This window comes from Phoxinus phoxinus, assembly GCF_949152265.1.
Source record: "Phoxinus phoxinus genome assembly, chromosome: 1".
Lineage (NCBI taxonomy): Eukaryota > Metazoa > Chordata > Actinopteri > Cypriniformes > Leuciscidae > Phoxinus > Phoxinus phoxinus.
Window position 1 is genome coordinate 32,164,977 of NC_136876.1, and position 14,292 is coordinate 32,179,268.

At 36.2% G+C, this 14,292-nt stretch overlaps 1 protein-coding gene across 1 annotated transcript; it reads left to right on the top strand.

Annotated features, from left to right (window-relative positions):
• Nucleotides 1-4,967: 4,967 nt before the first annotated feature.
• Nucleotides 4,968-12,703, top strand: gosr2 (golgi SNAP receptor complex member 2). The gene is made up of 6 exons (XM_079628094.1): nt 4,968-5,236; nt 5,726-5,790; nt 7,953-8,061; nt 9,651-9,783; nt 9,914-10,054; nt 11,441-12,703. Exons 1-6 carry the CDS (start codon nt 5,208-5,210, stop codon nt 11,600-11,602), a joined length of 639 nt encoding a protein of 212 aa, XP_079484220.1. The 5' UTR covers nt 4,968-5,207; the 3' UTR covers nt 11,603-12,703.
• The last annotated feature ends 1,589 nt before the right edge of the window (nt 12,704-14,292 follow it).

Below are 14,292 nucleotides of genomic sequence, written 5' to 3' on the forward strand. Positions count from 1 at the left end.
CACGTTTGGATGGAAACCCAGCTAATGAGCAAACTGAACTGAGGGCAAATATACAGTGTCAACTCAATGAAAAAAAACAAGGATCAGGTGTGTCAAATCAGTCAAACAATGAATAACCTTGACAACTAATGAAAACATAAGCAACCATGATGACCAAGGAAACACAGGAAACAATGAGAAGCAAACTAAAAGTCCATGAAAGTGAAACTAAAACAATAACAGAATGTAACAGCGTCACATTAATAATTTTTTTATACATTGTTTTGTTTATGTGAACATGTGTAAATGGATAGAACTTTTTATATACAGAAATCTCAGGCATACATATTTATTTGAGTGTGCCCAACGCTGAAGAACTCTCTTACAAATTACAAATACAGAGGCAAAAGCACAAAGCCTTATAGGTTTTTATTAGATCTCACTAGGCCTAACCTCTCATCAGCTTACACAAGTGCGTTATTCTTCTCCTCAAAATAAAAACAAGAATGAATGAGAAGACCGACGTCTGGCATCCAAAAATGTCTGCCCCTGGAGCAATTTCAGCACCATTCATGATATTTCTCGTGACATCATAGATTGCCACCTTTACCTGCTGTCAAGATAAAAGACACCGACTGGAGTTCTTTCCACCAAACATTAAACTTAAGTGGCTTAATAACATATTATTTTCTCTTTATGCATGAAAAAGGCACAAGAACACCTCGTGATGTTAATCACAGAACAGCAGTGTTGTTGCTATGGTGTCTGATGTAACGCTGAAAAAATAGACAATTAACCCAATGTATATTTTGTAGTACTTCTATTAATTTCTTAGCAAAACAGGTCATCGGGGGCATTTACAAATCACCAGCACCTGACAAAACCCCCTGCCTCTGGTTCTCAGGTGTGTGAGTTTGTGTGATGGCAGAAGGTTGAATGATGCTCTGTCGCTGGAGGACAGATTGCTTTTGACACGTGTAACCTCTGAAAATATGATTGAAAACATCAACCAGCCTTATTGCTCTCTATCTACTTCCTCTTCCCAGAATAATCATTCCTGTTTCTCTCCACCTCCATTTCTCATGACTCCTGTCTGCTTATTCCTGTTAAAATCTCTCTCTCTTTCCCTGAATATCCCTCTTGGCCTCAGGAGGTGTTATGACAGTAAGGATGGAGTGTGTGGAGAGCAAGAAGGAGCATGAAGAGAGATAGTGCTGGGGGCAGGCTGGATGGAGGGTAGACGAGAGTTAAAAAAGGGGCACTGTTTCAGAAATGTAGCCTGGAGAGACAGACATCAACCGCCTTTCGGCTTCCATTCAGACCTGCTCGTCTCACCCACCACACTAATGTTTTGGAGGGGGGGCTAAACATCAACACCAGTCAAAACAGGTAGCTGCCCTGATCTTGAGTCACACACACACACACACACACACACGCACACGCACACACACACACACACACACACACACACACACACACACACACACACACACACACACACACACACGAATACATACCGACAGCGACATCCATAATTACACACACCTCACCACAATACACCTCTGAGAGTGAATGACTGGAATCATATTGACAGTGTCATTATATGCAGCACAGATAGTAATGCATTATTTTATATACAAATATATATATATACATTTCAAAAGCATTTTAAAACATTTACAAAAGTTAGATAAAAGCCTGAGTGTGCTAAATAGACACTCATAATCATAAGGTGCATTCACTGGAGGAAGTAACCATAGCCAAAAATATTTTTTGAGCGCTTTCAATATAGGATGTATGTTAAAAAAGTCAAGTCAAGTCAAGTCACCTTTATTTATATAGTGCTTTTTACAATACAGATTGTATCAAAGCAGCTTCACAGTGATAACATGAAAATAATACAAAAAACAATTTCATCATCGTCCACCTTTAAGGCAGATCTATAATATTGTTGAATATTAAATGTCCCCAACTAAGCAAGCCAGAAGGTAAGGCAACAGCGGCAAGGAACCAAAACTCCATCAGTGACAGAATGGAGAAAAAACCTTGGGAGAACCCAGGCTCAGTCGGGGGCCAGTTCTCCTCTGGCCAATGAGTGAACAGTGTATGATTATGATTCAAGAGCATTACAGGTCAGAAGTTCAGAATGAAGGATATGAATGATGATGAATGAAAAAACATATGCACTGGCATTTTTTTCTCTTCTGTGTAGATTATTACACTTTATTACAGTTTTTCTCAATTGTATACACACAAACACTGGTACTTGAGACACAATGACCACAACATGTAACTCATTCACCAACCCCCCGAACCAATTCTGCTAAACTACAAGCACAATTCCTGCTTTACACTCAAATTTGCAGTTCTAAAACACATTGGATTGTTTTTTTTAGTTTTTTTTTTTACTGTAACTGTATACAGTAAATTCTTCTGTTGTTTTGTATAGACCACAGTATGTACAACTTTGTGTTGGGAAAAATAAAATATATTTGTTACCGTGTGTGTGTTCTGAATATAGAAACAATATTCTCAAATATTTTACAACACATACTGTCTGTAATACAGTCACACTGAACAAAAAAAGACCTAAGACATTATTATGAATGGAGAAGAAGTGTTTTCCATTCATTGAGCACATCAGTGTTCAACTGGTTCTTATTCATATGATGGTTTGTGTGTGTCATTTGAAAACAAAATACCATTTTGAGAATAAATAACATTGTTTTGAATGTAAAGTTTAATTTTGCAGGAGAATTGAGGGGTTTTGCCCATTGTGTGTGTGTTTTTTGATTTGTGTGTAGAGTTCTGAGAATATGAGGCATGCTTTTAGAAAATGTGTCAATAATCGAGAAAAACTGTAAATTACAACACACAGTATGTCTAGAAAAGGTATAAACTGTAGGAATAATCCGACTGTAATTTTGTATGAAAAGATCTTTACACACACTCACACACACACAGACCTGTCTCTAGAGAATTCAGTGATGACATTGCTGAGGTTTTACCACAGGGCAAAAAAACCCCCAATGTAGCCAAATCAATGTCACTTTCATCCACTCACTCGCTTCAAACTATGAACAGGTCAACAAACAACCACAGACGAGTCTGTCTCTCTTGTGGAAATTTTGATATCATTATTCTTGTGTCTGTCTCCAGGCATGGGAGGCACCAGATCTGACAAGTGTTTTCTGATACAGGGCTGCGGAAACCAACATAATTAGACCAAACTGGGATGAGCGAAAGGAGTTGACAAAATCTAGCCCCAAGAAGTTTTGTCATTATGTTCTTCCTGTCACTGACGCTCCATCAAGGGATGAAAGTCGACACACCTTCCCCCAGGCCTCAAGCTGTAACCATACAATAAGAGTGATGGAATTTGCTTTCATAAAACTACAATTGCTGTGTGATTCATGTTTTACATTAATGATAAATGGGATTGAGGTTTACATTAATAGCTGTCATTTAAAGGGCTTTACGGAGCAGATTTGAACGCAGAGATCATAGGGGGAAAATACCTTAATTCACATGATTTAAGCTGCTTGCTACTAATTGCTGTTCACATTCTAATATAAACTTTCAGATCTTCCTTACAAAAACTTAACACTGTGTTAGTTTCCACCAAAACACAGCCCTGTATTTTTGTACGGGGACAACATTTTATGAGCCTCAGTCAGCCACACAATTTTAAAACGCTGTTTGTCTTCCAGTTTATTGAATGAATGTCTCGTCTTCATTAATTACAATCACTTTCGGCATTTTATAATATCTTCTATTTTTAACGTCTGTTTTGTTCTGTTATTAGAGATTAACGTTTTTTACAGACACATTTCTCAATACTTAGGTCACTTTTAAAACTCTTCACACAGTTCTCCTAACCAACTTTCAGCTCGGCACAGCAGTTAATTTCACATTCAAAATGCACTAAAACTACCAAATCACTTCATACATGTCTCAAATCAACATATTCTTCCATAACATTAGCAAAGGTTGACAGCCAACAAACACACTTTATCACCCACAAAACAATGACCTAAAAAACACTAATAACAAACACTAAATGCTTTCCTTCTTCTACCTCTCTACTGTTTAGAATTCACTGCAATATATGTTATGAATAAGACATGATGCAGTATGAGTCAATACTTTATAAATGTTATGTCTTTTTTTGTTGTTGCACTGAGTAATTCCAAAGTACAAACATTTGTCTACACACCATCCACCGATACAGATATAATAGGAATCAGCTGTGGTTGGTCCAATTGTTTTTATACCATTTCATTTTTAGATTCAAAATATATTTCATTACAATATTACTGTAGAAATGTGCCAAAATGCTGTCGTATACATGCTGTCGTATACATCGTAATATTTTGTATTATGTTATTGTTTTGAACTTAAGTTTAACAGTTTTGAAAACATGTAAGCATGTGCAAATTGGCCTGCAGGTACACAGAGTTTGGCGGTTGTTGTGTCGAAGTGAGAAAATAATGAATGTAATTGGAAAGATGTAATCATTGAATGCATTTTGTGCCAAAGCAATGATCCACAGTTTAGCCCACATGTACTTCTGTTGTGCTCACTGTGTAAAGAGTTTTGAAAAAGTTACTTTTTTCTCAAAGTATTGAGAAATGTGTCCTAGCGACGGTAAAAAAAACTGTAATACTGTTCATCTTAGTTATAATTTTAGTTCATTAAATAAACCTCCATTATATAAATGTATTATTAAATTTTAATTTAGCTAAATATCATATAGCTAAATATTACAGTAATAGGTCTGTATAGGCTAACCAGTGTTTTTGATCCTTGAACAAGAGATTAAAATTTCAGGACTATTCTTCAGTCATATTTCCATATGTGCCTGTTTTCTTTGTTTAGCATATAGGCTATAATGATTGTAGTTCTGAATGTAATTTGACCTTGTTTGGTGAATGAATGAATGAATGAATGAATGAATGAATAATACGATGCTGAATACCATCAGATCCGCCACAGCTGGCGCTGTTCTCTCGTCTAGCAGTGTTTTTAGTTTTTTAAGTCAGGCGTTTGAGAGGGCGCCTAACAGAGGTCCTTTTTCAGGGTGACGTGTATGCTTTGATAGCGATATGTGAAACTCCGAAACTAAACGAAACGGATGACAAAAAACATTGCATAACTTTCGATTAGAGGCTTTTGTCTTTTTCTTTTTTTTATACCGTTTTTGGTGGCGCCTTTAACCGTCTCTGAAGATGGAGATGCTTTACCATCAGACCAATAAGTGAGTTTATTCGTTCTGCTGATAATTTTGAAATAAATTAGCTGGCTTACCAGTAGTTACGTTAAACAGAGCTATTTGACGAGCGTTTTCATAAGTTCGGTACAACATGTAACATAAAAGGCTTTTTGAAATCTATTGTATAGTAATGTAACAAGCTGCTTTGGTCTGACAGCATCTGTTAGCCCAAATAAAGAAGATAATGTTGCTGTGCTTTCTCTGTTTTCTTCCTGTTTATGAATCTAATATTTTTTGGTACTATTATGCTAAATTATGGTCTTTCAGCTGTTTAGTGTGCCAAGAGTGAGGTTCAACTCTAATGTAGAGCATGTAGCTATAATGTTATCACCTGTCTGACAGCAGAGACGTCACACTAGATATAGCGGGACATCCATATGAACCCCTAGGCTAATGTTTTTTAACACCAGTGAATAATGTACAGTGTGTTTAACCCTCTCTCTCTTCTCACACATCCGTGTCTTTCACTTCCAGACAAATTCAGGAGGTTCAGTCTCAGATGGGACGACTGGAGACAACAGACCGACAGTCAGTCCACTGTAAGTCAGTGTGTGTGTGTGTGTGTGTGTGTGTGTGTGTGTGTGTGTGTGTGTGTGTGTGTGTGTGTGTGTGCTTACAACAGAACGAATAAAGATCCTCAAGAGATGATAGGATAAAACGCATACTTTCAAACATTATAGTCAGAGCTGGGTAGTGTGGTTTATGAATATGAATAATTTCACCTAAAAGCTGCTTTCTTATCCTCAAATGGTAATGTGTCCACCCGATTCTACATAATTATGGTGTACTCATGCATTATATAAATACACTATAAAGCAGAAACCTAACTGCTAAATGTGACTAAAAGACATGAAGATATTATAAACATTAAAATTATGATTTTTACTTTTAAAATGTAGGCTACTTGATTTTTTTAATCCGGACATGACCAAGTATATACCAGGTGTCGTATAGGCCGTACCAGACTGACTCATGGGTATTTATTGAACCAGAATGTCAATATTGTATCACTACATTTACCGTAAAACAAATTTGTAATATCATGAGACAACTCTTTAAAAAAAAAAAAAAAATGTATTTCGTATCTTCCTACTCTGAGCTGTTTGATGGTCCTGCACTCAGAAATTTGTTGTTTTTATTGCAATGCCTATAACTATGCCCATTTTTTGTTGATATTTTATCACTACATAAATTCGCATCTTTATTCTCTTGTAACATATTAAAAAACTGATAAAGCGTGCCGGGTAACACCTGTTATAATATTGTGACATATAATGTGACATATAACCAGTCCTAGGCCTGGTTTACACCTGCGTACCGAATAACATTTAACTCTAAAAGTTTTGTGGTTACATGTGTTTTCCACGACCTCTTCGCAAAACATTTATTGACCCCATTCACACCAGTATTTTCCTCTTGTGATCGGATAACCTAGATGTAAAACCACATGCAAACTGTGTCCAGTCTTCGAGCAGCAGGCAAAGTCATTGTGGTGCCACCGGGTGCCCTTAACCACCTGATCGTTCTGTAGAGGTGGAGCTCATGCAGAGAGCCAGGCTGGTGCCACGGCAGGAAGGACAGGGAGGAGTGATGGGGTGGGGGGCATGGAGAATGAATGCTGGATAGGAGGGCGAGAAGTGTGGAGTGGTATGGTTTGTGTGTGTGTGTGTGTGTGTGTGTGTGTGTGTGTTTGAGGTGGTGTTGTGGCTCTGTGGTGAGTCTGAATGAGATAACCGTCTCCTACCCATACTCATGACATCATATGAGATGTCATAGGCGGGAAGGATGCGTAACGTATGCGTACGTTTGTCTGTGTGAGAGCGACTGTGAGATTGCATTGTCTCAGTGGGTGGGGGTCAGGGCAGACTGCCTGTGTGATAAAACTTTCCCACCAGTCTGTGGTCCTCTCTAAGGAAGCTGCACTCACTCCCAATCTGTGGATCTGCATGTCAATGCTTGATTCCGTCTGTACCTGTTACTTATTTTAACTCATTGCAACTTAGTGCTACATTTTCACGTATTTACACTTGTAGCATTTAAAATGGCTAATTGTAGCTTTTAGTGTTGTTTTTTTAAAATATAGAATTAAAATAATCTGCCATATATCGTTATCTCACACACACACACACACTTACAATTTTTTTTACTCATTGTTTCATAATTATTTGTATATCCAGTATAATATATTAGAAATTAATAATTGTATTTAGCAAACATGGATTAAATTGATGTAAATTGGCATGTATGTATTATTACATTTACTTTTTCTATTTGAATTTTTTTATTCTATAAAAAAAAAAACATTTTTCTACTCATTTAAGCAGCACAACTGTTTTCAATATTGATGATAATTAGAAATGTTTCTTAAGCAGCAAATCATCATATTCAAATGATTTCTGAAGGATCGTGTGACACTGAAGACTGGAGTAATGATGCTGAAAATTCAGCTTTGACATCAGAGAAATAAAATACACTTAAAAAAACGTAAAGATTACACTTAAAATTGCACGTAAAGAAAGGATATTTGAAATAGTAATGATATGTTACAATATTAGTTTTAACTGTATTTAATAAAAGCAGCCTTGGTGAGCAAACCACCCCCAACTTGAACTTGAAGTATGTTAAGTGAAGTACTTTGTTATGTACTGGTTATGATCATTATTTGTGTACTTATATTTTCTGATGCTTGTGTTTCTTGCAGTACTCGAGAATGAACTACAAGCCAGAATTGATCAGATCTTTAATCAACTGGAGCGACTCGAGATACTAGCCAGTAAAGAGCCACCAAACCGCCGCCAAAATGCCAAACTGTGAGTGCATCAGTACAAATATCCACTAGTTTCTTCTTGAATCTAGTCATCATCTTGATCAGAGGTTGCTTTATGGAGAATTGACAACTAGAGCAAAATATCCTTACTGTCAGAATATTAAATTAGATTCCAATTTGATCTTTAATCAGTAAGCACAGACTGATAGCAGTCCAGTATGTGAGTAAGTGGAAGCTGGACTATAGGACTGTTGGATGCATGACTACCTCAACGTTGTAAGTTCAAAGATCAGGAGATTCATAAGCTGCCGCACCATGACAAGGCAAGTTGCTATGGGAAGATTGTCCCTGTAGTAAATACATAATGTAAGTTGCTTTGAATAAGAAGGCCACTGCCAAATGAGGAATAATGTGATGTGATGCGAGGTGATGAAGGTTAGGAGTGTTTGTGTTGTGTGCGCTCCCGTGGCAGTGGGATCCAGTGAAAACATTCTGCAGTCTGCGGTCACGTCATCACCAACATTCCTGTTGTGTGTGGCAAAGCTTGGCTAAAGCACTGCACAAACACACCTGAGGCCAACACACCTGTTACACCAGCTTACTCCCAAAACACTGAATATCATACAGACACTTCCTGAAGAGAGTGCCTGTCTCACAATGTGTGTGCGTGAAACTAGGTTAATGTTGGTAAGGTGGTCTAATCAATGGGAATCCTAGTTTTAATGGAAGGAGCTTCAGACTCTTCTGTAATTTAAGTTATTGTTAGACCTATATTTGTTCTAATGCATAAATGTTTTTCTGTATTTGGTCAAAACAGCTAATGAGGATTTTGTCTGTTGGCCTAGTCAGCCCATTAGTTCGAAATTTGGTTTTGTCCTGCGAATATTATTATTGGCCCTACAACAAAGTCAATACATTTTAGAATAAAAAAAATAATATATATATATATATATAAAGAAATTAAATGTAATAAATTAAAATGTATTGTTTAAAAAATAATAATATTTAGTATATTTATTTAATTATATGTGTATATATATATATATATATATATATATATATATATATATATATATATATATATATAAATAAATGTGTGTTTATATATATATATATATATATATATATATATATATATATATGCGCTAATGGTTGCATAACAATTTTACATTTATTTGATTTAAAAGTTACTTTTAGCAGTGTGATTATTATTAATATAAATTTATTCATTCTAATGGTATTTTCATAATTTTTGAAAAAATAAATAACTTTTTAGCAATGTAATTTAAAAAAAACATGTAAATACATAAAAAATCTCTAAATATTAATTATACCATTTCCTTTTTCAGGAATTACTTTCAATTTCAAAAATAGCTTGACACAGTTCCAATAACTGGCCTGAAAATGTCTTGCACTAGCCCTGAGCCTTTGTATCATCCGTACTGTTGAGTCCTAAGTGTTGTAAATAAATTGTGAAAAGTTTGATTCGAAAAGTTTTTTTGCCGTTACTGAAAGCAAAAGCTCTTTATACTTAAATGAGCAGGTACTCCACAACTATTGCATCATCAGCAGACAATCCCTGTGGGCTGCTGTGTGGTCCAAAAGACACTCAGTGTGTTTTTCTTTCTGTAGGCGTGTTGACCAGTTAAAGTATGATGTGCAGCATCTTCAGACAGCCCTGAGGAACTTCCAGCACAGACGTTACGCTCGCGAGGCTCAGGAGAGAGAAAGAGAGGATCTCTTGAGTCGAAGCTTCACAACAAACGTCAGTAGACCACACACACACACACCGCCTTCTGCATAGTTTCCCAAACTCTTTCACTGTCACTCATCAGTCTATAAACGTATAAAATCACACTACAAAGAAGCCATAGTTTTGAGTGTTTTTTGTGTAGGATGCAGACACCTCCATCCCTATTGATGAGACCCTGCAGTTTAGTAGCAGTCTACAAAACGCTCACAGAGGAATGGACGACCTGCTGGGCTCAGGCTCCAGCATCCTGAACGGCCTGAGAGACCAGAGGAGCACACTTAAGGTCTGTGTGACACACTGAATGCAGGGCGGATTGCATTTGGAGACCAGGAAGGGGAATTTTTTCATCCTCTTATCAGGGTGTTTCTAAACATTTCAAATAGTGCTTGACTGATTGTTGATAGTGCCGATTGCTGATAATACGGTTTAATGATAGCCAAATGAAGTGTTCACAAGATTGAGGAAAAACAATAGATCTATTGATCCATTTCAAATTAAATCATAACGGGTAACTGTTTTAGGCAGTGATAATTTGGCATTATTTATATACTATTATATTATTATTAGCTTTTAATTTGAGTTGTTTTAGTAATTTTGTTGATTTTATATATATTTTTAATATTTCTATTTGTATTATATTTTTTGTTAGTTTTAGTATTTTAACCTAAACTTGTTTTATTTCAGTTTGTGGCCAAGGCAACATTTCTAATTTCTAAAGTTTTTTTTTTTTTCTTTCTTTTTTTTTCATAGAATATTTATTATATTATTTTATTTCAGCTTTATTTCAATGCAGGGTTCCTACGCAGTTTGGAATTTGATTTGAACAATTTCCAGGTCTGGATAATTATGGAAAAAAAGAAAGTGTTTCCAGACTATTGCCTATATGTTTTCTAAAATATGAAAATAAAAATATCTAAAAATAAAAGTATCATACAAGCAGAGTTTTTTTCATGGCGAATGTTTAGTGATGGTGTAACACAAATTAATTCAAGGCACACATTTTCATTACGCAAAACTGTTTGTCTTTTACCATAAGCGAGTCTCTTTTGAGCTTCACTAAACGAATGCGTGTGTGCCACTCAAACCAGAACCTCTAAATCAGACTGTATTTTGCTGTTTGGTGATCATGCAACATCCAACCTCATTTACAACATCAAACTGATGCAGAGGTGAATATATGCAGGTTATAAAGTGTTTGAGGTTTCTTCTTATCATGGAAGCGCATGTTATCACTTCGAGAAAAGAAAAGATGACAACTATGTGCTGAAAATAATGCTGTATGAACCATTTATGTTAAATATGGTCTGAAATTTGAGACTGGAAAAGTATGGAATATTTTTAATGGAAATCGTGTAGGATCCCTGTCAATTAATGAAAATGTTTTGGTTAACAATAACAACACTGGTTTGAGGTCATGCATGCGCATTTAGACGCTGACAGTGTGTTTCCAGGGAGGAGCGTGTGTTCTTCCTGAAGCTCGTCTGATTATCACAGAGCGTGAGAGACCGTCTCTGACTGTGGTTTTGGGGAAATGACGGGGGTGATGTGCACCTCAGATGTTTTACTGAGTGAATGAATGTCTCTGTTGCTCACCGTGTTAAAAAAACGCTTCAGAAATCTGCAGATTCTTGGTTACATCTTGCACCTTCTCTCTCTCTCTTTTTTTTAGGGTACCCATAAAAAGATGTTGGATGTCGCAAACATGTTGGGTTTGTCGAACACGGTCATGCGTTTGATTGAGAAGCGAGCAACACAGGACAAGTTCATCATGATGGCTGGAATGCTCGCTACTTGCTTTGTCATGTTCCTGGCGGTTAAATACCTGAGCTGAACTTTCCCGACTTTAGGCGACCTTGCTCCTTGATCACGTCATTCCGGTTTTCATGCCACTTGCATCACATCTAAAAAATTGCAGAGGTGTGCTAAAGGGAATCACACAACTGCTTCTTTGCAGGATCATCTTCACAAATCTTTTTTTTTTTTTTTTCATCTACTGTCTTTTGAAAGACATTGATTCCTCGCATAGCTTTCTGTTCAGCTGACTCTCAAATAAGCAGTTTGAACATTTGTCTCTGCTAGTCTGAACTAAAAAGATCAGTCCTCCTGTAGCTCAGGTGGTATAGAGAGCAAATAGTTATTCAAATGTACTTTTAAAATTGTTTAGAGAATTGGTCTGTTATCTGGCCCTTTATCGTCATCTTATGGAGAACAAACCAAAAATGTTTGGTTATTCAGTGCTGTGTTGGTTTTGTAGTTATTATTCCTAACACTTCAAACCTGTAAATACAGATTCTTAGGCATTTTTGTGCAATAAACTCATCATCCATATACATCCAGCTGCCCTGAAATGTAAAACTTGTTTCATACTGTTAAACTGTCTATGCCTGGATCTAAGCAGGAGCCACAGCCCCTGGCAAACAGGAAATGAGACGTCTTATTGGACATCTGCTGCATGGATCTTGACGCTCTGTGTGCGCACATTCACACATGCTCAGGACCCCAGAAGCATAATCCCCAACATTGTACCCCTGGAACAGTCACATTTATGTTTTTGCCACTCTGGACAGGTTTGCTGACCAAGATGAAAAAGATACCATAATGTGACATCAGTTTCTAATATAGACTTAGTTACTTTATTTTAATTATTTGTTCAATGCTCAATAATTATGTTTTTGTGTGTGTGAAAATGATATAAAAATGATGTGAAAGTAGAAAAAAGTCACCTGCAGTTCTTTTTCACTATAGTCACACATTTACAGACATGAGGATTAGAAAGAAGATATGTTATGGTTTTTGGTGGAAACGGCAAGACTCGGCGTTGATAACTAAAGCCAACCTAAGGCAAGTGAAGTACCATCCAACAGTGCCATCTAGTGTCATTTGGGTGAACTTCATTGGGGTGATTAAATTAGGGCCTATTTAGCCAAACCCTTAAGTAAATATATCACTTAAATCTACCTACAAAAAAGAAACCAGTGTTACGAGTTCAAGTTCATTTACATGGTTTCCATAAGGTGCTCTTTGTGTGGGTTTTGATCATAGTTTCATAAATAGTTCAACAACCACTTTTAGTAAAAAAATGTAAATGCCTTTGTTTGGCTAGTAACATCGACAAAAAGGTTATTAATCATCAGTGCGCAGCCAGTAGAACCTTTCTTCGTGGGTGAGGATACGCATTGGCTACTTTTGTCACGTGACTGACAGGTTATTTCTACATATACCAGAGCTTATTTATTTTCCCCAAAGAAGTCAATTTCAGGCACAGATGACCTTGCAATTTGTCTCACTTATTGCCACTTTCTTACGGCTTGCAGCTGGTTTTGCAATTCCCGGGGTTCGCCACTAAACAGTGAGGGTCATGGTGGTTTGCAAAACAAATAGCCTCATGGTAAAGTGCAATTTTATTTATATTTCTATATCTTCCCGTTTTTTGTTGTTGTTGGAATGTTATAGGTTAACCTGAAATGTTATTGCAAAATTCTGCAGCTTCTAGTATAAGACTGACAGGGTGGTTTGCTTGAGTAACATTTGTATTCTACGAAAAAGGTTTTAGTACTACTTCATATAAACATGGATTAAAAAAAAATTATAATAATAATCACACCTGTACACCAGAATTACAAGTCAAAGTATTTATTTGCTGATGCATCAAGGAGGAATTAAAAAAAGCTAATGTCATTGCTGCCATTTACAGTACGTCACCAAAAGTTGCCACATCCTGCTGTCCCTCCACAGTTCAAACACACTCCTAACCTCTGTAGTACCAGCCCTGATCATGTTTACATAAGTTTTTCCCCCACATTTTTAAAGTCATTATTTTTTTATTAGCATTTTTAAATGGGTGTTACAAACCTTTATTTTACAGTTTCACTACGTTAACTTTATTTACATTTAACTAAGTGTACAGAAAGAAAACATTTTCCAAAGAAAATAATTTAAAATGAAATATAAAATAAAATTATTGCAGAATACTACAATCATACAGTTGTTACAAGATGCAAAAAGAGCATCTCAATATACATCTTTTCAGTGCAAGATTTCACAATTTCAATAAGGGATGGGAACCTTCAAATCCCAAAGTGTAACTTGTTATACAGTTTCAACAGCCTGTGACATTATAAAAACTTTTGACATCAACATGTGTGATGTCTGTTTCATCCACTATTTTCAAATAATTTATTTTGATTTACAACCAATCAGCAAAAATAGCTTAACACTGTTCAGTGCTGAGTATGGCTTTTATTTTAATCATCTTGTTCATGTTTTTTGATACCCTTTGATCAGAGTATAGTACAATGGTATTTGATAATTGGTATGATCTGAAAATTACCAAATATTATGATAATCCTACAGCAAACCAATCGTCAGTTTATCACAGCCTGGTTTTTGAATAGCAGGCTTAATTGTATCTTTGCATATTGTATCAGTTAATTCATAAACTCTGCAACTTTCATGAATGTTTAGTACACAGAAAATCAAGTCTCCAAAAGTGACCCTTAAAGACCACCCATTACCAACTGT

Excerpts from the sequence above, each read along its gene's own strand:
- gosr2 (XM_079628094.1), top strand. The coding sequence starts at position 5,208 with ATGGAGATGCTTTACCATCAGACCAATAA. Across the intron at positions 5,237-5,725 it reads CTTTACCATCAGACCAATAA|ACAAATTCAGGAGGTTCAGT; the intron begins GTGAGTTTATTC and ends TTTCACTTCCAG. Across the intron at positions 8,062-9,650 it reads CGCCGCCAAAATGCCAAACT|GCGTGTTGACCAGTTAAAGT; the intron begins GTGAGTGCATCA and ends TTCTTTCTGTAG.